This window comes from Crinia signifera, chromosome 4 (genome assembly GCF_055691185.1).
Source record: "Crinia signifera chromosome 4, ASM5569118v1, whole genome shotgun sequence".
NCBI classification, from domain to species: Eukaryota; Metazoa; Chordata; class Amphibia; order Anura; family Myobatrachidae; genus Crinia; species Crinia signifera.
The window spans coordinates 121,901,669-121,927,056 of NC_139220.1; the positions used below are offsets into that span (position 1 = coordinate 121,901,669).

Consider the following 25,388-nt stretch of genomic DNA (forward strand, 5'->3'; position numbering starts at 1 on the left):
TAGGGCAGGGCTGGGCAATTGCGGCCCTCCAAATGTTAGTTAACTACACATCCCAGGATGCTTTGCATTAGTTTTGCTATGTGACCATGCTGAAACTGATGCAAGGCATGCTGGGATGTGTGTTCATCAACATCTGGAGGGCCGCAATTGCCCAGCCCTGAGTTAGGGGGTAGGGGAGGGGTGGAGCTATACATCTGCCTCTTTCCATATTCATTAGCAATGGGAGGCTGCTCCAATGCCCCTGCAGCGGTGCAGGCTATAAAAGCACCTTCTAATCCCCCCTCTTAGTCAACTACAAATTAGCAGGCTCAGAGGCTCAGGCGTCTCCCCAGTCTCCATCCCATTATATATATTATATATATATATATATAGTACCTATGCTGTAAGCGGAGCCTGCACAACAAGCTTAGATGATTATGGATTTTCTGAGTGAAAAGTTTGCCCTGAAGAACCAGAGCAGCAAGAACACAGACTTTTACATGGGAGCTGGGGGCACATTGGAGCACGTTATGGAAACGTTGGACAATGACTCCTTTTATAGCAAGAACTCAGCCAGTAAGTGTGTGCAGGCCTTCAGTGCCATACAGAGGAATGAGCATCATGTGCGGATAGAGCGGAGTTCCCCTTGCCAGGACAGCAATGGTAAGGGTTCACCCTCCTTTCTCCAATGTGACTGCTACACCTACTGCCACAGCCTAATGGGAGCTGGCAGTTAACGGGTCACACTGAAATGTATGCTAGTCTTATCAACTAACTGTGACTGTCCATAATCAAGAAATAATATATATATATATATATATATATATATATATATATATATATATATATATATATATACCCATATCATGTATATCATAGCTATATCTATAATCTATCTATCTATCTATCTATCTATCTATCTATCTATCTACCTACCTATATATCATGTTAATTGTCTAGCCTTCACTTTTACGGTTCTACGTGTAATAAACCTGTAACGAGAACCAGCAGATAGTGGCTGTGTACAGTCTGTAGCGTACCAGGCAGCAGGACGGCTGCATGTCATTAAGAAGACACTAGCCAGGTAATGGATTCATGTGTCTTTGTATACAGTATATTCAGAAAGGCTTACCGGGGTAGGAATATTGCCAGGTCAGAATGGTGGTAAAATATAGGCCTCCATCACAATGAGCACAAAGCATCCCTGCTGGTTGATGTATAATAGTCCAGATTCTTAAAACAACAATATATCCCATTAATGGTAAACTGATGCACTGACACCGTATAGCAATTTACCATTGTTCCTACCTAATAGTATAGTAATATGGGAGCATTATACAGTGTCAGCTAGGTAATCTAACGCACCACGGAGACAGAGAGGGGCGCAAATGTCTGTACATAAAGAAATAAGTGTATTGTCCTACTGATGCTGATCATTGTGCATACTTGTAATGCATTGATCATTTTCTTTGGAACTCCTTATAATCGTTAATGCTGTATCTCCAATGTCTAGTACATGTAACTACATATTAAGGATTTGGTAGGCAGAGCTACTTTGCGGATAATTAGAGGATAATCTTCTCATCTTCTCATCCACTTTATTATATTAATATGGATCTCTGTGTCTTATCCGATTTCTGCTGCACCCATACTGTACCAGCTGGAGACTGGTCAAAGCACCGAGTACTCCACCAGCATTGTTCTTTACACAGTATGGTCGGGGTCGCTTGTCCAGAAGCTCGGGATGTACAGTATATTGTGTTTCCATCTCCCCCCCCCCCCCCCCCCCCCCCATTAATACAGGCCTAGTATATATACTGTATACTGCTACCTCCACCTGGATTGTTACAGTTCATCTGTTAGTTCTCTCTACATTGTATTCATTTAATATGTTAGCATTCAATAGAACTTCTTGTATCCCCACATTAATAAGCGCACGCCCACTGATTTACAGTATAAGAAGCATTATTTATATTTGTTCATATCAACTCTACAGGTAAATGAAAGCTGTACACATAACTACAGTATACTCAGCTGTACACATACTACAGTATACTCAGCTGTATACAAAGGCTAGGAAGAACAGTATTACTAGAACAATCAATCACATATACAGAAGATATCTTCCATATCGAGCAAATCAGCCTGGATTGAGATTGAAGATCAAGTTTGAGCATCACATCTTATCTACATAATAATTCAGTGCACAGCTACAGACCCTCTCCACTATTGTAGAACTGCAAGTCCCAGCCTAGCGGCTACAATTCCCAGTCCTACTAGTCACAAGGTCCCAGGCTGTCTGTAGCTGATGCTGTAGCTGTTCCCTGATTATTTTCACTCAGGCTACAAGGGATCATTGGTAGCTTGTACCATGCTGTATCAGTTACCCAGCGGCCTGACATACCAGGGAGAGTGGGGCTTGTTATTCTTACTGTACTGTACCCCCATGTGCCCATCAGCAGCCCTCTGCGGGCACACACGCTACACAGAACACTGTATAGCAGGCAGCATACTCTCCCCCTGGTTAGTTTATTAGCATTGGTGATGTTTGGAGGGTTGTGCATTACATAAAGTGATACAGGAATAACTTTTATATTAATAACACTTAACAATTCGCAAATAGTACTTGTAAGTGAAAGCGGCTAGGGGTATAGGATGCCGGTGGGCCTTATATATAGATGTGCAGCAATAATGTATAGATAGTTTGGTACAGTATGTTAGTAATAACATCGAGTCTGCTTAATGTATACCGGGCTCCCTTTCCTTTCTAGTGAATTATGGTATCACCAAAGGGGAAGGCCAGCCTCTCCACACAGAGCTCAGCCGGCCCATAGAGACCTGCTGCAGTCTGCGAGTGTCCCCAGTGAAGGGAATGCAGGAGAAGGGGGAGCTGGAGGAGCTGGCAGATAAGTGTGACAGCAACGTGTCCAGCAGCAAGAAGAGGCGACACCGAACCACATTCACCAGCCTGCAGCTGGAGGAGCTGGAGAAGGTCTTTCAGAAGACACACTACCCTGATGTCTATGTGAGGGAGCAGCTGGCATTAAGGACGGAACTCACAGAGGCGAGAGTACAGGTGGGGGACACATTGTGGATATACTCTATCTTCTATAAACATATAATTACTGTATATATATATATATATATATATATATATATATATATATATATATATATATATATATATATATATATATATATATATCACTAAGGACGGAACTTACAGAGGCGAGAGTACAGGTGGTGGACAGTCTGTGGATTAATTCTATCTATCTAGCACATATATACTGTGTGTGTATATACAATATACAACTGTATCTATCTATCTATCTATCTATCTATCTATCTATCTATCTAGCACATACATACAATATACAACTGCACATATATATATATATATATATATATATATATATATATATATATCAACATCTATTTAATGTGTGTATATATATATAGAGAGAGAGATAGAGAGAGAGAGAGAGAGAGATGTATAAATATTGGAGTATAAATATATATATATATATATATATATATATATATATATATATATATACATATATATATATATATATATATATATATATATATATATATAATTAAGGGCAGAACTCACGGAGGCGAGCCTACAGATGGGGGTTAGATTTGGGACTGATTTATTTTATCTATCTACTGTATATATGTTTATATAAATAAGTATATATATATATATATATATATATACATATACAGCATGTGTGTGTGTTTACTGTAGGTTCAATAATGACAGCCTGTTGTTATCTGTAAATGAGAAGCCTTTCTTTCATGTACCTGTGTGTAAGTACACATATATTAACTGATTTGGACTCTAATGCTATCTATGTATACAGTAGTGTTATTGCCAGTTAGATGTTAGTACATGACGTACCCGGGTTACGGGGTTAAGCAGTGGAGCAGTATCACCTCGGTGCCCGGCCTGCCTTTGTGTGCACACTAATGCAGAGCAATAAACATGACACATATGAGCCGGCAGCTAATCTCCCACTAATAGTAATCACAAACCCGAGCAGCTCAGTGTAATGGGGGATTTAACTGACTACATGTTTTCCTGTTTTTAATTTTATATTAAAGGCCATAAGGTGGAACATGTGGTAAAAGTTCATTCCCGATTTGCCTTGAAAATAATGATCATTAAAGATAAAACAGAGCCGTGGCCAGCGTTGGGGCCAGCGTTGGGGCCAGCGGTGTACTCGGGTTATAGGGCTGTTACTAATGGTTATTGTTCATTTGATGGTAGAATTATTTATGGGACACGAATCTTTCATGATAGAAAGTTTATTTAGCGCTTCAGTCCCCCAGCACTGACAGCATTTCGGGGATAATTGGTTCCATACTTTTAAGTGAATATTTTACACTTTTCCTATAAAGAATACAAAAGTAAATGTAATAATAGCTATATAATACTCTCTGGTGTCTCCGGAATAGAAAGACAAATAAAACAATTGATACAGTACAGATAAAAAACACAGGGCATGGGTAAATCATTAATCGTATAGGAAGAAAAGTGAAAGCAAACACAGGGAATGAACTTTATATGGGATATGGTTGCTGTGTGCTTTGTTTTATTCCCTAACACACAAGTGGGGTCACTCAGGAATGAAGGGCATGGTGTACCGATGGAGAAGATGTACACGAAGTAGCTTTCCCAGTATCGGTATAGAAAATGTTCCACTCACAGTACTACAAAGAAGTAAAATCTCGAACTCCGCCCTTACAGTCCAGGAATTAAGGATATCTATGCTTAAGCAAAGGGGATTTCATTAGTACATGCGTCAGTTGGATTTAACTATCTGTACTCAAGCATGTATATGCTTATAATTGGGACTGTATTGGGGGAGTTTGGGAAACTCTGGCATAGGCAATAAATAAGATTACAATTTAAAAAAAAAACTTTTTAATTTTATAGTTTCGTTCCTGGCTAAAGCATCATAGATTATAGGATAATAATGACAAACCTGTATTGTGGGGGGTCATGAAGCTTAAAACATTGGTGCTCTATCTATCTATCTATCTATCTATCTATCTATCTATCTATCTATCTATCTATCTATCTATCTATTTATCTGTCTGTCTGTCTGTCTATCATTGCTTACATATCTATCTATCTATCTATCTATCTATCTATCTATCTATCTATCTATCTATCTATCTATCTATCTCTCTCTCTCTCTCTCTCTCTCTCTCTCTCTCTCTCTCTATCTATCTATTTATACATACATACATACATACATACATACATACATCCACACACACACACACACACACACACACAGTGGTGCAGTTTGGTTACCGAGGGTAAGTCCCATGATTAAATATCCATGATGATAGCAAGGTCCTGTTATATTTTCCAGCTTTTCCATTTTGCACAATTGCACTGTCAATGCTGAACCCTTGAAATATAAAACTGGAACTACAGAAGACCATGATTCCTACATGTGGAATGTATTTTTAGTTCCCATAGATTGATGATGTAGTATGTTTTCATATTATAGATTCTGAAATTGTTCAGTCATCTAAAAGGAATGTCTTTGTGTTAAACTAGAGAAACATACTGGCATAAAAAATGCAGACATTTAGACCAGGAGTGGGCACTCATGCAGTTGGGAAGCCTTATACCCAGGGTGCCCTGCTGGTTTCTGATTGACATATATATAATGTTGGGATAGGTTCCATAAGCAGTGGTCTCCATAGTAATACAATGTACTGTATAACATATACCTGCACCAGACTAGATTACCCATAAAAGTGCCCGTTTCTTTTGCAGCATATCATTAGATTTAATAGTACCCTCCCATGCATGCACTGAGAGTAAACCTGAACCTAATTTATCTCACTAGCTGCCTTTCCTGCTTCACATCAGTGTAGTAATTGGCACCCATTTAAAGGAGATTGTCAAGGTCTTTTACCCCCAGAGAAAGAGCCTCATTACTAAATTCTCCTCACTTGTTCTATCCCCAGGGGAGACTGCAGGAAATATTTTTTTCCACCCACAGACATGATGAATACATTTACCGAGCTGATATTTCCCCTTCTATATCTACTAGGCATGTATTTCCATTTGCCAACACATGTATTGTCTCGTGGTAGCAGTAAATGTGCTTATTAAGCTGTTTGAAGGGGGAATATTGCTACAGTACCTGCCTGGCTAACTGTGAGAGCTGATGCTGGAAATGGCCCACATGGTATTACCATGCTGTGCTATGTGTACCTTAAGGGGAGATTTTTTTTTATTATAGTTTACAGTTTTGGGCTTTGAACTTAATTGAGTTATTTCCTACAAACTTTTTCAACAGCAATTCTTCCAGATTTATAGTTGTTGTAGGTAAATACATCATACCAATAAACCAAATTCAAATGGAAGAAATCTGGATTCTATTTATTTAGCATGATGCAGGCTGTGACAGCTCCACATGTAGGGCCAGAATGACTAACTCACTACCACGGTGGTGCTAAGGGGACACAATTGGCCATATTACTGCTATATTAGTCCATTGACTACATATAATGTCTAGGCACAGGTTCTGCTCCAAAAATAGATTTTCCTATATAACCTTGGTTGATTTTTTCTCCTGGTTGATTTATGGGTATTCAGTGTCCCTAAGCTATGTCCCTGTTTTTAAATGTGTATCTAATGCATTGTGTTGTATCAGTGAAGCTGGCCATACATCTGAAAGACCTGCACATGCTCTGATCGTATGCAGGTCTTAAGCGCGGTCTAATGAGCTATTGTATCTGTTTACAACCACAAGCCATCCTGACTGATCATATGTACAGCACATATGATCAGTGGAGCGACCTCTCCACCCGCGGACTGTGCATCGTATCGATATTCCACATGATGTGCACACAATCGATCGCACAACCCCTCAGAATTGTACGTTCGGGCCTGAGATTGTTCAGGTGTATGGCCAGCTTAAGATGCACTTTCTTTGTGTGCCTGGGCTACTTGATTCCACATATTAGAGTTTTGGATTGCTGATTTGCACAGAACATGTATGAACTTAATACAGGTTGAGTATCCCTTATCCAAAATGCTCGGGACCAGGAGTATTTTGGATAAGGGATTATTCCGTATTTTGGAATATTTGAATATTTCAATTATGTATTTTGAAGTATCTTGCATTTATGCTGCATAAACAACCACATGAATTACACACAAATATATTTTATTTGTTCAAAAATCAAGGTTTCAAAACATGAAACAAGTTTGTGTACTATCTCAGGCACTGAATTTGAATGCCAAGCAATAATTGTCTTGTACATATATAGTGCCAGTTACATATCATTCCCTCAGTAGTGCTGTTACAAATGTCCCCAGTGATTTTTAGCGAAAAATTTTATTTCACTTTCTGGAATGTATGGTTTTCGTAATAATTTGGATAACGGATATTTGGATACGGGATACTCAACCTGTATAGGCACCCAGCAATTTCTGTATTATTATTTTTTATTTAACTTAATTTTAGTTTTCATAGACTCGGTGCCTTCAAGAGGTAGAATATAAATAAATAAGTGCACTATATGATACGTAAAAAACATAATTACAGCATATGACTTGCTTGGACTACAATAATGTTGCTATCGCTGTAGAATGGCATGTACAGTATAGTAACCTTTAGTTGGCTTGCCAGCTATGCCCGCTTGGTCTTGTCGCTCCAAACTTTTAATTCTATTACAATATTTTGTTTACAATTATAACATTCCAACCGAATAGCCTGCCCCAGAATAATATAATAATAATAATAATAATAATAATAATAATATCAATACTACATCTACTAATAATTAATAACTATAATTTATTAATCATGTTGACTTATTGTAAACGGTCTTTGGTAATCTTGTTAGGGTGCTTGGTAATATTATCTGGTCATTTGCGATTTCATGATAATTTAATAGATTTCAGCAATAAAATTGTGCTACTACAGTGCCTAAATGCTTGTTGCAAAATTCTAATTATATAAAAATGCAAGGATGAATATTGCAAATTATATGAAAAAGATAATGAAGCGAAAATTGTGATTTTTTTAAAATAAAAATGTATTTATTAACAGTTTCTTATATAGCGCAACATATTCCACAGTGATACAACAAACTGGGTATTTACAGTCAAAAGGTATGAGGGCCCTGCTCGCAAGCTTACATTCTATAAAAATGGCAATGACATGAAAATAACATCTGCTTTTCACGTCTATAACATCCTCTTTCTCTTTGCACATTTAGGGTGGATCTTATAAAATATTCTAAGTATATTTGCTTTGCAAAATTATTCCAATACAATTCTTGTCCCAAGCTTTATGTCAGTTTTGCTGCCAAGTTATTATTAAAAACGTATCATTGGTTCTGGAGTGCAGCAAGGTGTAAAAACTCAACACGTTTTCTTAATAAAAATTCCATTTATATCAATATTTTTTTATTTGATACATTGACCTTATCAGCCCATTGTTACATTAAAAAAGGGTACAGAGGTAGACTCCACTCAGAGACATTATTTGAGATAGATTATATGTTACTGTAACACAATCATTTTGCTACGAGAACTCATTGTTGTGTAGAATGTTTGTTAGACAGACATTTCGTTTCTGAACATGGAATGTTCTGTTTTCATATGAAGCAGACGTAGCACAGATTTCTCTCGTATGCTGGCACAGCAGGGGACCTAAGGAGACGTTATGAATTTAAGAGGGCAAAGGAAAATCATTTTTTTAACAATATATACATTGTTAGATATCATTAGGGGGTGATTTACTAAAGTGCCTAAAATTTGCCAGCATTATGTATTTATGTTAGCTTTTATCCTGTCCAACCTTGTTTAAGAAAAAATAAAACAGCCCCTGTTGTCCCCAAACATATACTTATGTCCGGCAAGCTGGGAAAATAATGTGTTTTACTAAGCCACTTCCAATTCTTGGAAGGTAGATGAAGTTACTGTATATACTCTATAGGAGAAGCCAATTATTGCAATTTCATTTTAAATTTAAACAGACTTTTCACCCAGCAGTTCACATGTAAAGGAGGAGATATATCAAACCTTGTACAGACATAAAGTGGAGAGACTAGGGCCAGATGCACTAATCTTCAACAGTGATAAAGTGGAGCGTGACAACCAACTAACCAATCAGCTGCTACCTGTCAATATTCAAACCTAGCCTGTGACATGGAAGGTAGAAGCTGATTGGCTGGCTGTTTATCACTCTCCTTTTTTTAAAAATCACTTTTGAAGCTTAGCGCATCTAGCACTTAGTGAGGGTCTATGTACTAAGCCTTAGAGAGAGGTAATGCAGAGAGAAATAAAGCAGACAAAGATAAAGGCACAGCCAATCAGCCCCTAACTGTCACTTAAAACACAGCATGTAACATAACTGTTTGGAGCTTATATATTATCTCTGTCCATAGTATTTCTTGCCAAGGCTTAGTAAATAGACCGAAAAAGTACCGGCTAATCAGCTGTGTTTTGAACATGACAGTTAGGAGCTGGCTGGCTGGCTGGTACTTTTTCTCCTGACACTTTCTCTCTCTCCAAGGTATATTTCCAAAATCCCACAGTACCAACTACTCAGCTTCTGTCATATTTTAAACACAGCCTGTGAAAAGGCAGCTAGAAGCTGACAGGGTTGGTAGGTTATCTCTCTCTCTTAAATTTGATACAACTCCCCATGCATTCGTAAGATGACAGCTGCTGATTGGTTGGTACATTAGCTTTCTCCCTTAGGGACAGATGTATCAAGCTTCAAAAAGAGATAAAGCGAAGAGTGATAAACAGCCAGCCAATCAGCTTCTATCTGACATGTTACAAGCTGGGTTTGAGAAATGACAGATAGGAGCTGATTGGCTGGTTGTTTATCACTCTCCACTTTATCACTTTTTGAAGCTTGATACATCTGGCCTTTTATCTCACTGAAACCTTTAATAAATCGCCCCCAAAGTCACATAGTAAAACAATTCATGGTGAGAGAAAATATGGTCTATTTGGATGATATCTAGTTTTCCAGTATCCATGCTCTTCCATGTCTCCTGATGCCATTGTAATTCAAATTAAATTGGTTTTGTTATCCATTGTACCTCTTCCAGGACTCCTGTGAGAGATGCAGGGAGTACTGTACGTCATCTATGTGCCATTTTGGTTGCTTCCATGACTTTGTCACATGGGAACATGGCACTTGGACACAGTCCTTTGATGTGGTTTTTGGTGGAGGTAGACATGAAGGAAAACAAAGAAAATGTAATGTTTAAAATAAAACAGATATTGAAAATCAACAGGACAAAAGGACAAAAACAGAACCTGGTTTTGGTTCTGTTTGACAGCATGTGGTTTGGAGAGTGGTCACCCGGGTAATTGGCCAGAGGTTAAAAAAATCACTGGTTGACAGGATGAATACATGCAGTAAATTCAGTCATCATCTGCAATTTCCTCCTTTTTTGTTGAGTGGATATTATAAAAAAAAGTTTTGAAACGGTTTTCACTATCAGTATTTGTCATTTCCAGATATTATGTAGGAAATATAGGGTGAAATTTAGTAGGGTGAGAGATTCAGAAAGTGAGAGATTCGGTAAGAAATCTCCAGTTTTTTTTACAGTGGCAATCATTTACACTGCAAAACCAGTTTGAGTTTGCAGTGTAAATGATTGCCGCTTTAGTGTAATTGTCATTTCCATTGAGCTGCTAACGTAATAACTTCATAATTCTTAACTGCAAAGAACTGCATATACTATATATATGTTATTTAGCTAGAATAATTGAAACATACCGTCATATCTTGCCTGAGGGTACAGCTTTACCAAATTGTCCAAGAAGTTTTATTTTCACAAGGCACCGTTTGTGGGAGCTGTGGTTGTACATATAAGATTGCCAGCCACAGCCAGCCACCTGAAAACTCTTGGAGAAACACATTTTGCCACAACTTATGTTGTCCTATGGTTTAGCTGTGAAAAGGTAAATTCTCCAGTTGGATTCAGTTGTAAGTTAGTGGTTAATATATATTACATTTATCATGCATGATCTTAGTGAGACTTTTGTGTATCTTTTTCAGGTTTGGTTCCAAAACCGCAGAGCTAAGTGGAGAAAGAGAGAACGCTATGGTCAGATACAGCAAGCCAAAACCCACTTTGCTGCCACTTATGATATCTCAGTGTTACCCAGGAGTGAGAGTTACCCACAGGTAATCAAAAATAATAATAATAATAATAATAATAATAATAATAATAATAGTATGAAGGAATGCATGTACTTTATATGCTACAGAACTACTATGTAAACTATGTGAAATAATAATTTAAATATAAGGCTCCAAAATGGAAAACAGCAGAGTATAAACTGGTATAATCTGTGCTTTATTCTATTAAAGCTCATCAACATTTATTATAAAAAGTACACAATTAAAATGTAAAAAGGTTACAATTTTTTTTTAAATTGTCAGCACAGTGGAATGCAGTATTTTTGTTATTAGACTGAAGGGAATGCTTAGGGTTTTTTTTTTTTAAATGTAAAATGTGATTTCATCCTAGTGATTAGGATTTAGTCAAACAACTGTGAGGTAAATTTACTAAGGCTTCAAAAAATAAAAAGACGCAATGTTTCCCCGAAGTGACCAATCAAATTATGATTATCATTTCTGTATTGCATCCTAGAAAATTATAGACAGAAATTTTCCCCATGAGTCTAAATTCAGATTTTGACACAACGGGGCAGATTCAATTGATGGAGGAAAATCTAAAAAAACTCTGAGAGATAGTCTTGCTCTGGGAGCCTGATAGCACCCAATAATGATTAATTAAGCAATTGGAAACCTCCAATTAGCTTAATTAGTCTGTAATTACTCATCTTCCAAAGCGGTGTTTTCTGCATCCACTGTTGGGTGCCTGGTCTACTGCAGCAGTAGTGATTATGTATTTGTGTACAGTATGTGTGTGTGTTTGCAAGTGAGAAGTTTCAGCAAGTGTGTATCATACTGCTTTCACATTGCAGAAATGGGTAATGACACGGTATTCTTAAATGGGACTTTAAAACGGGTCTGAGCCTTGAGACCTTTCACATTGCAGGTGAAAACCGTATTCAAAATAATTTAATACCATTCAAAATTCAACCCGTTTAACCCCCAAGGGACACGTTTCAAGCCATTGAAATAGAGCCATTCACACTGCCTAAAAAACAGCTTTAAAACGTGTAGGACTCTGCTTTTTAACTGTGTTGAAATACCGGTTATCTTTAACCGGTAAATCAACTTTGGCACTTTCACATTGCAGCCTTAAACGTTTTAAAATGGGAAAAAAACGGCAATATACCGTTTTAAAAGTGCAATGTGAAAGGGGTATCAGTGTGTACGAGTCAGTGTGTGAATGTGTGTGTGTGGTTTCCCATTAATAGTGTACTACACCCCCCTTCAAGATGTAGTAGCTCGGAGACCTACATTTCACAGAAGCACTTGCGCCTCCCAGCAGCCCAGTTTTGGATTACCGTCGGGATGCATGCATCTGATACCTGTGATTTCCTGTATTTAGCTCTGTTGCTGGATGCAGAAGACACCACTTCGGAAGGTGAATCATTTCAGACTAATTAAGCTAATTGGAAACTCTATAGGAGACCACAGGGGTCTTAAAACAAGTCCCAGTGATGTTTCCTAAAACTAACAATTTTAAGGAAACACCAGACTTGATCTGGAGGCGCAAAAAAAGAAAACGCTTTGATTTCGATAGAGATTACAGCATCCCATTTTCAGTTCTGCAATTGAATACCAAAACCCAGCTTCTGTTGGATAAACTCTGCACAACAACGTTTTTCAGTTTCTCTCTGATAATTAAAGCCCCTTTCACATTGCAGTTTTAACTCTGCATATTGCCGATTTTTAACTGCTTTAAAAGCAGCTGCAATATGAAAGCTCCACAATCAATTTACCTGTTACAAAATACCGGTATTTTGAAACGTATTAAAAGCAGGATCTTACACATTTCAGAGCCGTTTTCCCTGCAGTCTGAACAGCTCAGAAACAGTATTAACTACAAATGATAACCACACTTGATCCCTGCCCACAAGCAGGAAAAAAACATTTAAAATGACATTGTATGGCTTTCTATGGGTGAAACGGGTTGACTCTGAAGGTACAAAAACTGTATTGAAACTGCAATATACCAGTTACAACATGCAATATGAAAGGGTTTTAACTGGCTTTTGACCCGTTTTAAGACCCGTTTACAAAAACGGGGTGAAAGCAGGTTTTTGCAATGTGAAACCAGCTTTAATCTACTACATAGGTAATACTTCTGGCTGCAAAAGGAATTAACATGATTTAATCAGTCAGGCCGCTGTTAACTCTTAAGTGTAAATTTACCAAAGCTTCTAAAAACAAGTAGAGATGATGTTGCCTGTAGCAACCACTCAGATTCTCGCTGATCACTTCTCTCTTGCATCCTATAAAATGATAGACAGCATCTGAATGGTTGCTATGGGCAACATCCCCCCTTTTCATTTGTAGAAGCTTTAGTAAATTAACCCCTTAGTTAGTTCATTAGGACTGAGACACACTTCAGTATTGGATTGCTCCATGCTCATTTACTTACACATGGAACAAAACTGATTGTATTTACTCTTTAGCACTCCAGTGCTCCATACCTACCTCTCTTGTGGAAATGGACAACTGCAATACAGTAATAGCAGCAAAATATCTTAGCACCTGTACAATGCCAGTGACTCAGGGCCTGGTTCGGAGGTGGGCCCAGGTGCTTTTGCAACTGTGTCTTTGTACATAGCGGTACTGCAAAAACAATCTAGTAACGCAGCCTCTGGATTATTTGCAGTGATGCCCACTAGCTACATCTTGAATCCACTGCTCGCTTACAAAGACACAACATCAGTTGCACATCAGTCACACCATCGAACCTCTGAGCAACCCTATGGTTGCTTAGTATATCTGTCAGAATTAAGTCAATGCATGTTCATTTTCTTACAAAGATGCTTTTGTTGGCTGTGGCATGCCCACAAAACTGTTGCGACACACCTGTGTCTAACTAACCCTCTCCAGTTATCACTCACTGCTGCATCAAACTTCACTTTCCATCCACCATCATCTGTCATTTAGGTACTCTTTACCTAGAAGGGCGCCCATCGTGGCCATCTCGGGCATTGAATGCACTAAAAAATCGGGTGCGATGCGACCGACGAGATGCCCGCGATTTCCCATAGGGAACAATGTTAAATGTCTCAATTGATTCAATTTTCCTGTTCAATGCCTCAATTGACCCGATTTTTCCATAGGAAACAATGTTAAATGGGCCACAGAGGCCAAATAGGCACCCTGAAGTGTGAAATGGCCACCCCAATTGTTAACGCCACCCCACGGTCAACGTCAACCCGAAGCGTGGCGAGCGCAGCGAGCCCGCGAGGGGCGGCGGTACGCGTCCTACGACCTTTTCATACCCCCACTATCCACGTCGGCGTGGAGTTGAGAATAGAAAGTGTGGCGAGCGCAGCGAGCCACCGAGCCCGAAGCGTGGCGAGGGGACGCGGATACCTTTACAGGTATCCGCGTCCCCTCGCGGGCTTCACAGCTGTCCGCGTCCCCTCGCGGGCTTCACAGCTGTCCGCGTCCCCCCGCGGGGCTCGCGGGGCTCGCTGCGCTCGCCACGCTTCGGGCTCGGTGGCTCGCTGCGCTCGCCACACTTTCTATTCTCATCTCCACGCCGACGTGGATAGTGGGGGTATGAAACGGTCGTAGGACGCGTACTGCCGCCCCTCGCGGGCTCGCTGCGCTCGGGTTCGGGTTCACGTTGATCGTGGGGTGGCGTTAACAATTGTGGGGGCCATTTCACACTTCAGGGTGCCTATTTGGCCTCTATGGGCCATTTAACATTGTTTCCGATGGAAAAATCGGGTCAATTGAGGCATTGAACAGGAAAATTGGGTCAATTGAGACATTTAACATTGTTCCCTATGGGAAATCGCGGGCATCGCGTCGGTCGCATCGCACCCGATTTTTTAGAGCATTCAATGCCCGAGATGGCCAAGATTTTTTACTAACGATGCCCACGATCAAAATCGTGGGCGCCGTTCTAAGTAAAGAGTACCGTCATTTATTTATTTATATAGTTTCTTATATAGCGCAGCATATTCTGTTGCTCTTTGCAATAGGATACAGTGATAAAACAAACCGACATAGAGGTAGGAGGGCCCTGCTTACAATCTATAGGAATCAATCAGGGCTCAAGGGAGGGAGCGCAACAAATCTCCTTGCGTGCTTGCGCCGCTCGTCATGCTGCGGGCACAGTGACGCTCTGCGCTCTCCACCTATTCTATTCTCCCTCTATGGGGGTCGTGGACCCCCATGAGGGAGAATAGCCGCTGCCGTCTATCAGACTTTTAGCAGTAGGGATTCCGACGTTGGTGTAATGACTGTCGGAATCCCGACTGCTGGTCAGTCATCCGGCACCCCTGTAGTGTGACAGAATGCACAAACTGTACTGGCATCTGCAAAGCAACCACCCGTGAATAAGCCCTTATTCATATAGTTCTCCTGCTAGGAGGAGCCTATCAAGCTTATGGCCTAGTGTTGTACTGTATGTTGCAGGGGCTGGTAATAGTCATTTATGAATGGATGTTTTTTAGTTTAACAATTTTAAACCTATTTGTATTTCTAACAAATAGGGTATATAAGGATTCTTTTTCGCATTTCAATGCATGTTTACAAGTATTGGAAATGTATATATCATATAACTAGAATAGTTTATTGTTGTGTACTGTACACAGTAACACACTGATCTGTGTAGACTAAATCTTGCAGCGTTGCGTGAGAACTGCCCAGCCACAACTATGTTCACATCCCTGTGTTTAAAAATGCATTTATCTTTTGATGTTTTTTCTGTGCCCTTTACAGGTGGTTTTCATTGGCCTCATAGACATTTTCTAAAATCTTAGCTATAATATAGCAAAAACAAAAATACAGATTAACCCATTCACTGCCATGGGTCAATGTTATTTAAAGAGAAAATAAGATACAATCTCACCCTAAATCCCCCTGTGACAAGGGAACAGTTTAGTTTCTGGCTTATGGTGTAACTACAGTCAGGGTCCCCTGTGGAGGAACTAGTGGGTGGTAAGCCCAGGTGCAAAAATATATTTTGAGCCCCCCTCCACCACCCTAAACCAAGCTCACAATATGCAACTTGGCAGTGGGTGTCAGGTAGAGGCAGGGGGAGGCAGAGTGTGACAGGAAAAATAGTGGGCAACAGGAAGAGAGGGACAGGGGCAGCGGTGGGACCCTTAGTCCTCAGGGGCCCCGGTGCACTGCTCATGCTGCACCAATGGTAGTTCTGCCTCTACAGACCGCATATCATCTTAATTCACCATTGCCAGATGTCACATCACTGATGCTTCCGTAATATCACTAGGGGCACTGTGAGAACTTTGATGCATGGGAATTGTTTACCCTGATTGTGCCTTTTTAAATGTTTGGGTGTTCAGAAGTTGCCAATGGGTATAGCTAAAGCAGTAATGACATGTGATATACTGTAGATGGGAGCACACAGAGTATGGGGCATAGATTTTGCCATAAATGATGAACGTCAGTTAAAAGAAGTCATAATATTGACATAATCTTCAAAGTTTATATTAGCAAGATTCAAATAGTTCTGTATTCTGGAGCTCACACCAGCCAATCAGAGATTATTTTTGATTAGAAAGCCCGCTCAAAGCAAATGCTCCGAAAGTCAGTCTGCTACCTTGTGATTGCCTTTGTATTAGTGCATGTGTCAGAGAGAAAGATGTAGTTTCACTCGCTGCCAACAGATGGCAGTGTTTCGGAGACACACAAATGGACACTAGACATAAATAAAGATGATTAGTTCACAAAATTGACTGAAAATGAAAAGAGGATATTTTGCCCATATCAATCAATCAATCAATCAATCAATCAATCAATCAAACAAATTTAGGATGCAGGAGAGAAATGATAGACATAATCTTATTGGTTGCTATGGGCAACATCACTTTTTTCATTTTTTAAAGCTATAGTGAATTTATCCTTAAATCCCGGATAAACTGCTATGACTTACAACACATTCTTCCATTTTGCACTGTTACTACTAAAATTATTATTATTCCTTAAAGCGAGTGGCATATAAAGAATACTACAACTATAGAAGTGTTATACAGACCTTTCAATCGTGGTGTTTTTTATTTTATTTGACTTGGTCTGTGCTTATGTTTTTATTTTCGTTCAGCAATTTTCTCCTGTAAGAACTGGCCTTAATGTATGAGCACATTAGAGGGAAAACAAGATGACTGTTGCCAAATCTTGAGGCACAGCAACCGAAATTCTTTGAGCTCTGAAGTATTTTACTGTAGGTCCTTTTGGCTTTGTTGACTGTTGAATAAATAAACAGCACGATATAAGATAGTATTTTACCTTTGGGGACTTTTTAGGTGAACCTTGGCACCCAGTGGTAAAGTATTGCTTGAAATAACCTTTTCCAGCCAGTACATCTGTTTTCATTTTTTTGTTTCACTGTTTAAATGACTTTTCTTTATCTACCCCTTTTTCAAATGTAAGATAAACCTTTCGTATGCTTCAAAGAGATGATGCTAAAAGCGGTACATGTTTTCTTAGTTGTATTATATGAATTTTCGGTATATTCTCTTTATAGTGAGTGTTCAAAGCAAAATGTGCCGTGTTTAACCCTTTGAGTACCAACATCTCTGTGAGAGATGTTCAATATATTCGCTAAAAGTGCCACCGTCGCTCACATTTGTTATATAAATTCAAATAAAAAATGTTGGGTAAAAAAAGATTATATTTCATATACAAGGTAAACATTACAGGTCATTATGATTAATAAAAATGTTTGCTTGGCAATTTTCACACCTATTTTGACAAATTCACTTGGCACTCAAAGGGTTAAAAACACATTTTGGAGATACTGTAAGATTAAATGAATTGAAAAACAAGTTTGTTACTGATACCATAACAGAAAATGAACAGTATATACTATATAAGATATTGTGTAGTAAAGTGACAAAAGATATATGCTTAGATGGGTTACGGACAATCATGTATACTGTAGAAAGGAACCTTTGGCTATGGAAGAGGTGGACTGGGTCTGGCAGTATTTTTTAGGTCTTCAGCAGCTGAATACAAATTGCCTAAGCTTGATGTAGTGTATTAGCATATTGTTATCTTAATCTCATAGCTACACCCCTTGCTAGGTGAAAAGTTAAAGTGTAGGTCATTTTATTCAAATACTAAAAAAATAAAAAATAAAAAATGGGTATGCATCTCCAAAATTGTTATTCATTGTGTTAAATTAAGTTAACAACAATAACTGGGTGAAGAATCAGATGAGTAAATAAAACAAGTGTGTTATGCTTAATAATAATAATAATAATAATAATAATAATAATAATCATCACAATAATAGTAATAATTGGACCCTTTTTCCTAAGTTCTCCTACATCACAGTATCTGATACTGACATAATAGAATGCTTTCTTATATCATATATATTATTTCTATAAGGTGATTTTTGGTAACACTCCCTTTCCCCCCCTTCATACTCACTAGTATTATTACTCATATTTTATTCCCATGCGAAACTGTCACACCGGGCACCTAGTATTCTTTATTTAAAATTTTACTACATACCAAATGATGAAGTAGAAAAACCATAATAAGGGCCAGTGAAAGATTTTATCATATACTCATAATAGAAATTCTTTATATGTACAGTACAGTTACAAAGTGATAAATGATCTTTTCAAAGTGATAATATAATATACAATAGTAGTTACCAGCTAAAGGAGCAGCCAAATGCCGGGGTTCTGCCATAACAGTGTTTGTGTGTGTGTACAGGTGTAGGTGTGTGTATGAGTGTAGGCGTGTGTGTGTGCAGGCCTGAACGGAACTCTCTAGTGGCTGCTAGTGTACCATAGAGGTGAGAAGTACTGAGGGGTTTCATATAAGTCAACATGACAATTTTGCTGTTAGCACAAGTTAACCTGTCAAGGCATGCTGGACTGTGCCTACCGTGAAGTAGAATATCAGCAATAGTAGAAGGTACACCATATGATTTGCAAGATATAATACAGAAAAATTCATTACCCCACTCTATTATTGTGTTGCTCCATTATTTGCTGCCCTATGACTAAAAAATGCCTCATTTTGAAGTCTGTTTCTGATAGGGAGACATGGTTGTCAAATGTGATAAGGTCTCAGTGTACCCGTGTGCCATGCCGGATGATCTCAGATGTATTTTTGAAGTGACAATCATTCACAGTGATTGGTGCTTTAAAAACTGTCCAAGATCGGCTAACATTCCGCGGTGGCAACTCGGACACTATTACATAAGCCTCATTGAGTCTAATGGGAATTACATTGCTAATTGAACTACAATTAGGTGACTGTGTTTCTCAAATCATGATACCTTCAATGTACACAGATGAATAGAGACAGTTTTAGTGATTCATTGGCAGAATAAAATTCGATAAACAGTACTTTCACGCACTTAGCAGCCATTCACCTGCAGTTCTACACTTGTCTACGATTGTTTTGAGCCGCAAAATATTGTGTTTCTTTCTATTGCAGATTATTCATTGAAATAATAGCTCCCCGTAAAATACTTAGACCGTTGTTTGCTTGTACAAAAATAAAATTTTAAAAATTTTGTGCAAGAATCTCAAAAATATTTTTAAAATAGTCAGTGCAACAGTTGCATAAGTTATTGTCTTGCTCATATTCCACGCTACAATTTCTCTATATCCCCTACAAGCCCCATGCCCACATATGTCACTGTATGGATTTCCATTCACATGGGCTGTCGACAGTCTCCTGTAATCTATTCTTATATTTATTCAAGAACTTTTTTTCTGCTGGGGTTCACAGTATGTTTAGAAATGTTTTATTACTGCCCCCCCATCTTCAATGTATCTTTATTGAAACAGTCCTGATTGGTTATTCTTAATTATTATGTTTTTCTATCTGTAGATACAGAACAATTTGTGGACGGGGAGCCCAGCTGGAGGATCTGTAGTCCCTTCCTGCATGCTGCCTCGGGAACCTTCTTCTTGCATGTCACCTTATACTCACTCTTCCCGCAATGATTCGTCATATGCCGGCTTCCCAAATCATCAGAACCAATTTAGCCATATGCCACTTAACAATTTCTTCACTGAATCATTATTATCAGGATCTACAAATGGACATTCATTTGAAACTAAACCTGAGTTTGAACGGCGGTCATCTAGTATTGCAGTTCTGCGAATGAAAGCCAAAGAACACACAGCAAATATCTCATGGGCTATGTAAACTTTTTTTGTTTAGTAAATAAAGTGGATACACTCTATTTTGAAATATTTAACAATATATAAAATAAGGGCCTGATCCTGAGTTGCAGTTCCAGCAGCCTGCAGCAAATGGAATGTTAATGCAGTTACACTCCAGTATTCTGAGTTCCTCGTCTATATAGGAACATACCACCTCATTCCTCCATTCACAAGAGCAGCTGTTACCATCGGAACTTATACTTGCCCCTTGCTGTGTGGAAAAGATCTGTCTGAGTTTTATGTCTACTTTCAATACAAACAACTCAGAATAGGGAACAACTCTGACGACATACCCACAACACACCAATAGAACAGTGCAAAGAACCATCAGAGATGCCTACTGCTCTGTATTGCTTGCAATGCAATCACCGTTTGTTTGAAAATCGCCAGATGCAGCAACTTTCAGACTAGCATGCAACACAGAATCAAGCCCTAAGGGGGAGGTGTATCAAAAATTGGAAAGAGTTAAAGTGGAAAGAGACAAATTATCCTCCACTCAGATCATATCTGCCATTCTACAGCCTGTTTATGAAAAATAACAGTGTCGATTGGTTGTTTTTTTTGTTTTTTTTAGCCCTCTTCACTTTATCTCTATCAAAAGTTTGATTCATTTGCCCCCAAAATGTTCAGATATGTTCAAAAAGTAAAAATCCTGTTTATTTTGTCAATACAACCTTGTAAAATATTTCCTTTGTAAGAAATAAATATAACATGCTGTGGTCTTACAGTGTATATCTCAATTACATTTTAAAATACACATGGAAAATAGATTACCAGATCTGTGTACTGCATACATTATATTTCTTCCCTACGCATGACAGTGCCCCTATTTACAGTCATGAAGTAGATTCTCTCCCATGTGACTTCCACAATTACCACACTTTCCCTGGCTTTGCTGCTGTAATTCTATGGATTGGACAAGTGCCCATGCCATCAGCACATGTTGTGCTATCTCTAGTCCCCTAAACTGAGTTTATATCCTCTAGCCATCAAACAATCTCCAGTGGTGATTATGGGATAATGATGGACAGGCACATTAATCCTTCTGACTGCTACACAGGTTGGTGGCACCTAACCTTGCACATCCTCTGGATTGCATTATCAGATAGCACAGAGGGAGCAACAGTGGTCTGTAAGTGCTCAAAGGCATGTCCAGGCTGCTAATCAGCTGTTGTCAGCAATTTAAGAGACAGAAGAGTATAATTACAATCAAATGTTCTTGTAATGTGCAACTTGTAAGTATTGGAAGCCGATCTTTGTAAATAACAACGTTTTAGCATAAAGCAATGATGTATCAGTTTAATTCAATAAGGAATATGCTCCTAAAGGGATTATCCAGCATAAGATGTACTTGCTCCTGTTTCTTTTAAAAGCACAGTCACATCATATACCCTAATAAAAGTTAGACCAGTATATGAATATTTCTCTGGTACTATTACAGGTTGAGTATCCCTTATCCAAAATGCTTGGGAAAAGAAGAATTTTGGATAACGGATTATTCCGTATTTCAGAAAAAAATAATATTTCAATGATGTATCTTGAGGTATCTTGCTTTTATGTTGTACATATACATCAAACACATAAAATGCACACACATATATTTTATTTGTGCATAAAACAAGGTTTTAAAACATGAAACAAAGTTTGTGTACTATCTCAGGCAATTAATTTGAATTGCAAGCAATCATTTTATTGCACATATTTAGTGCCAATTACATATCATGTCCTCGGTAGTGCTATTACAGATGTCCCGAGTAGTGCTTTTAGCAACAAAAAGAAAAAAATCAGTTTCTGGAATGTATGGTTTTCGGAATAATTTGGATAAGGGATACTCAACCTGCACTACATAATAGCTGGGTCTGCACTTATTACAGTCACCCTCAGTGTTCTGGCCAGTGGCTTTGGCTGATTTAAAAACTATCTTGGGCGGTACTGTATATGTGGCTTCCACAAGGTGTGGCTGATTAATCACTGTAACAAATGACAATCATTTAAAAATATTCTTTATTGAACACTATTGGCCTAAAATGTAATTAAAATGCACATGTGGCATTATTGTTTTTAATATATCCAGAACACATGATAGAAAAACACAACAGAAGAACCCCCTGCTATTTTATGTCTCTAAATGTATTGGAATATGAAGCAAGTTTTTCCCCCCGCCCCACTACCACTTTTTTTTTCTTTTTCAGGAACTGTTTTATTAGGGCCCCGCAACACAGTTTTAATGGGATAAACTGTGCTAGTAATGTGAAATACAGAATTTGTATTTGTCACAAAAAAAAACAATTCATATTTCTGGTTATATAACTTGCAAATGCTAATGATAATGACAAAGAATTGTCTTTTAATTTACAAATAGTGACATATTTTGGTACTTGTGTACTAGCACGGCGCCCCGATAATTAGTCGCCCGATTTTTTAATCGAATCGCATCGCATGCCATACACCCGATGGCATGTGATGCGATGCGACGCGATTTTAACTCATATTCGATATTAAATTGTATAAGCACCCTAATTGGTGCTTACAATGCTTAAATGCACCCCCACGCCACCCCCCAAGTATAACCGTGAACCCAAAGCGTGGCGAGGGGCGGCGGTACGGGTCCTACGACCTTTTCATACCCCCACTATCCACGTCAGCGTTGAGAATAGAAAGTGTGGCGAGCGCAGCGAGCCACCGAGCCCGAAGTGTGGCGAGCGGACGCGTATACCTGTGAAGCCCGCGAGGGGACGCGGATACCTGTGAAGGTATCCGCGTCCCCTCGTGGGGCACGCTGCGCTCGCCACCAGTGTTCCCTCTAAGCTGTGCGCGTGTGCGCGCGCACACAACTCACCGAGCCCGCGCACAGACATTACAACTGAGCGCACAAAGGTTAAAATCTTGTTTTAGTGTGCCACGAGTTTAATAAGGTTGAAAATCACTGCTATAGTCTATATGTGTGGTGTGTGAAGTCTGTAAACATTCAAATTGCTTTATTAACTCAACAGAACTCGAAACCTAGGCCTGTATACCTTATGTGATGCACAAAAATGTACATTTCCTTCCAAAGTTGCACAGCCAATATCTTTTTCTGCACAAAGCCTTCGTAAAATTAGAGGGAACATTGCTCGCCACGCTTCGGGCTCGGTGGCTCGCTGCGCTCGCCACACTTTCTATTCTCAACTCCACGCCGACGTGGATAGTGGGGGTATGAAAAGGTCGTAGGACGCGGCGTACCGGCGCCCCTCGCGGACTCGCTGCGCTCTCCACGCTTCGGGTTCACGTTTATACTTGGGGGTGGCGTGGGGGGTGCATTTAACCATTGTAACCACCCATTAGGGTGCTTATACAATTTATAATCGCATCGCATAGTATGGCATTGTATGCCATATACAATGGCATACAATTTTTTAATTGTATGCCATTGTACAACATCGGCCGATATCGCGTCGCATCGCATACCATCGCATGCGATATGGTCTGCGATGCGATGGGCGCCGTGCTAGTACACAAGTACCCATATTTTTAAACTGTATCCTTCAATAATTGGAAATAGAAGAACAGCCAATATATGTTAATATTGGTGTACATTGCCACCTAATTTAACAACTCTTTTCAATTAGCTTAGCATACCACTGACAAATGTTGGGAATATGATCATATTATGATTTACCTGGAATTTGTGCTGGGTAATTCAGAGTAGAATATCTAATCATTTAAAGTGTTTAATGCTATGCTCATTTAAATAAATAAACAAATAAACCAACCAACAAACAATCAATAAAATACAGTATAAAAATAAAAATGGGCTTTGTAAACACATCTTTTAACATTTTTAGCAGTGAGTACACCTTCTTCTTATTCACAGACTTTACTGAAATAAATGTACCTCTAGGAGCCCATACACGGTCCGTTGTGTAGGGCTCCGTTCTGTACTATGCGACGCGCGCTCCCGCGCATCACATAGTACGGTACAAAAAGTATGTGCTGCACATACTTTTTGTACTAGGTACACATCGGATCGGATCGCAGTGCATGCACACTGCATGCACTAGGGATGCGATCCGATGTGTGCTAATTAAGTCCCAAACGGATCCGTTAAACGGACCGTGTATGGGCTGCTTAATTGTACTACTGAGATCTCTCTCTCTCTATGTATATATTCCTTCAATGCTAAACAATCAAAGCATAAATATACAATAAACATTTCCATATATTTATACATGCATTTCTTTTAAATATAATCATAATCCATATTTATTTGCAATTCTACTGAACGACAGCTGTCAAAAACATAGAAGAAACAAAACAAATGCTTCCAAGTTAAATTATTAGTTTGTTTTCTAAATATAGATAACACATGGGGAGATCAAACCAACTTCTAGTTGAATTAGGTCTGTAGTCATAAGACAATTTGAAGGCCAAACTTGTAATTATAAAAATGCATAATCATGAGAATATGATGATTTCATTTAAGTATTTGTGGTGTGCTTTATAGGACTTTAATAACGAAAACCTTTTGCCCAACCATGCAGCAAATACAATTTCCTTCTTGGCAAATAGATGTTAATATAATTGATGCCCTTTTCTACATATAGTGTTCGTCACCTTTATCAGGCTGCATGCTACCATTTCCACTCTGTGCTTTGATATTCCCCTTGACAGTACGTGTTGTAAAGGCCTCAACTGTAGCAGTTTATTTTCTCTTTGATTACAGCACTGTCCACAAGAATTATACAGAAAATAACCTCTCTTACTTAACTACGTGCAGAAAGCAATTTATGTCAAATGGAATTTCCTCAAACTGTAATAAGAAAAAGCAGTGGTAGCCTGGTAGACGGAAAGCACACATAAGAAGAAGTAAGAAACATATTGAAATAGTTCACGTTAAAAGATTTTTCCTTGGACTCTTGCAAACTACAAAAAAATGTTTAAAAATGTATTTCCCAACATTTCTTTAGAGCAGTGAATAGTATATAAAATGGAAAATGTTTACAAATGGCTTTTCTCTAATTTACATTTTATGGCATATTAAGTGTATGTGTGTGTGTGTGTGTGTGTGTGTGTGTGTGTGTGTGTGGTG

General features: G+C 38.7%; 1 protein-coding gene across 1 annotated transcript; it reads left to right on the forward strand.

Moving 5' to 3' along the window:
• Positions 1 to 410: 410 nt before the first annotated feature.
• ALX1 (ALX homeobox 1) lies at positions 411 to 20,930 on the forward strand. The gene is made up of 4 exons (XM_083179662.1): positions 411 to 642; positions 2,751 to 3,055; positions 11,049 to 11,177; positions 19,983 to 20,930. Exons 1-4 carry the CDS (start codon positions 411 to 413, stop codon positions 20,301 to 20,303), a joined length of 987 nt encoding a protein of 328 aa, XP_083035788.1. The 3' UTR covers positions 20,304 to 20,930.
• Positions 20,931 to 25,388: the final 4,458 nt, after the last annotated feature.

What these genes read in the sequence shown, in the direction of transcription:
- ALX1 (XM_083179662.1), top strand. Translation starts at nt 411, where the DNA reads ATGATTATGGATTTTCTGAGTGAAAAGTTTGCCCTGAAGAACCAGAGC. An exon ending in CCCTTGCCAGGACAGCAATG is followed by an intron (nt 643 to 2,750) that starts GTAAGGGTTCAC and finishes TTTCCTTTCTAG; the next exon opens with TGAATTATGGTATCACCAAA. An exon ending in GGAGTGAGAGTTACCCACAG is followed by an intron (nt 11,178 to 19,982) that starts GTAATCAAAAAT and finishes TTCTATCTGTAG; the next exon opens with ATACAGAACAATTTGTGGAC.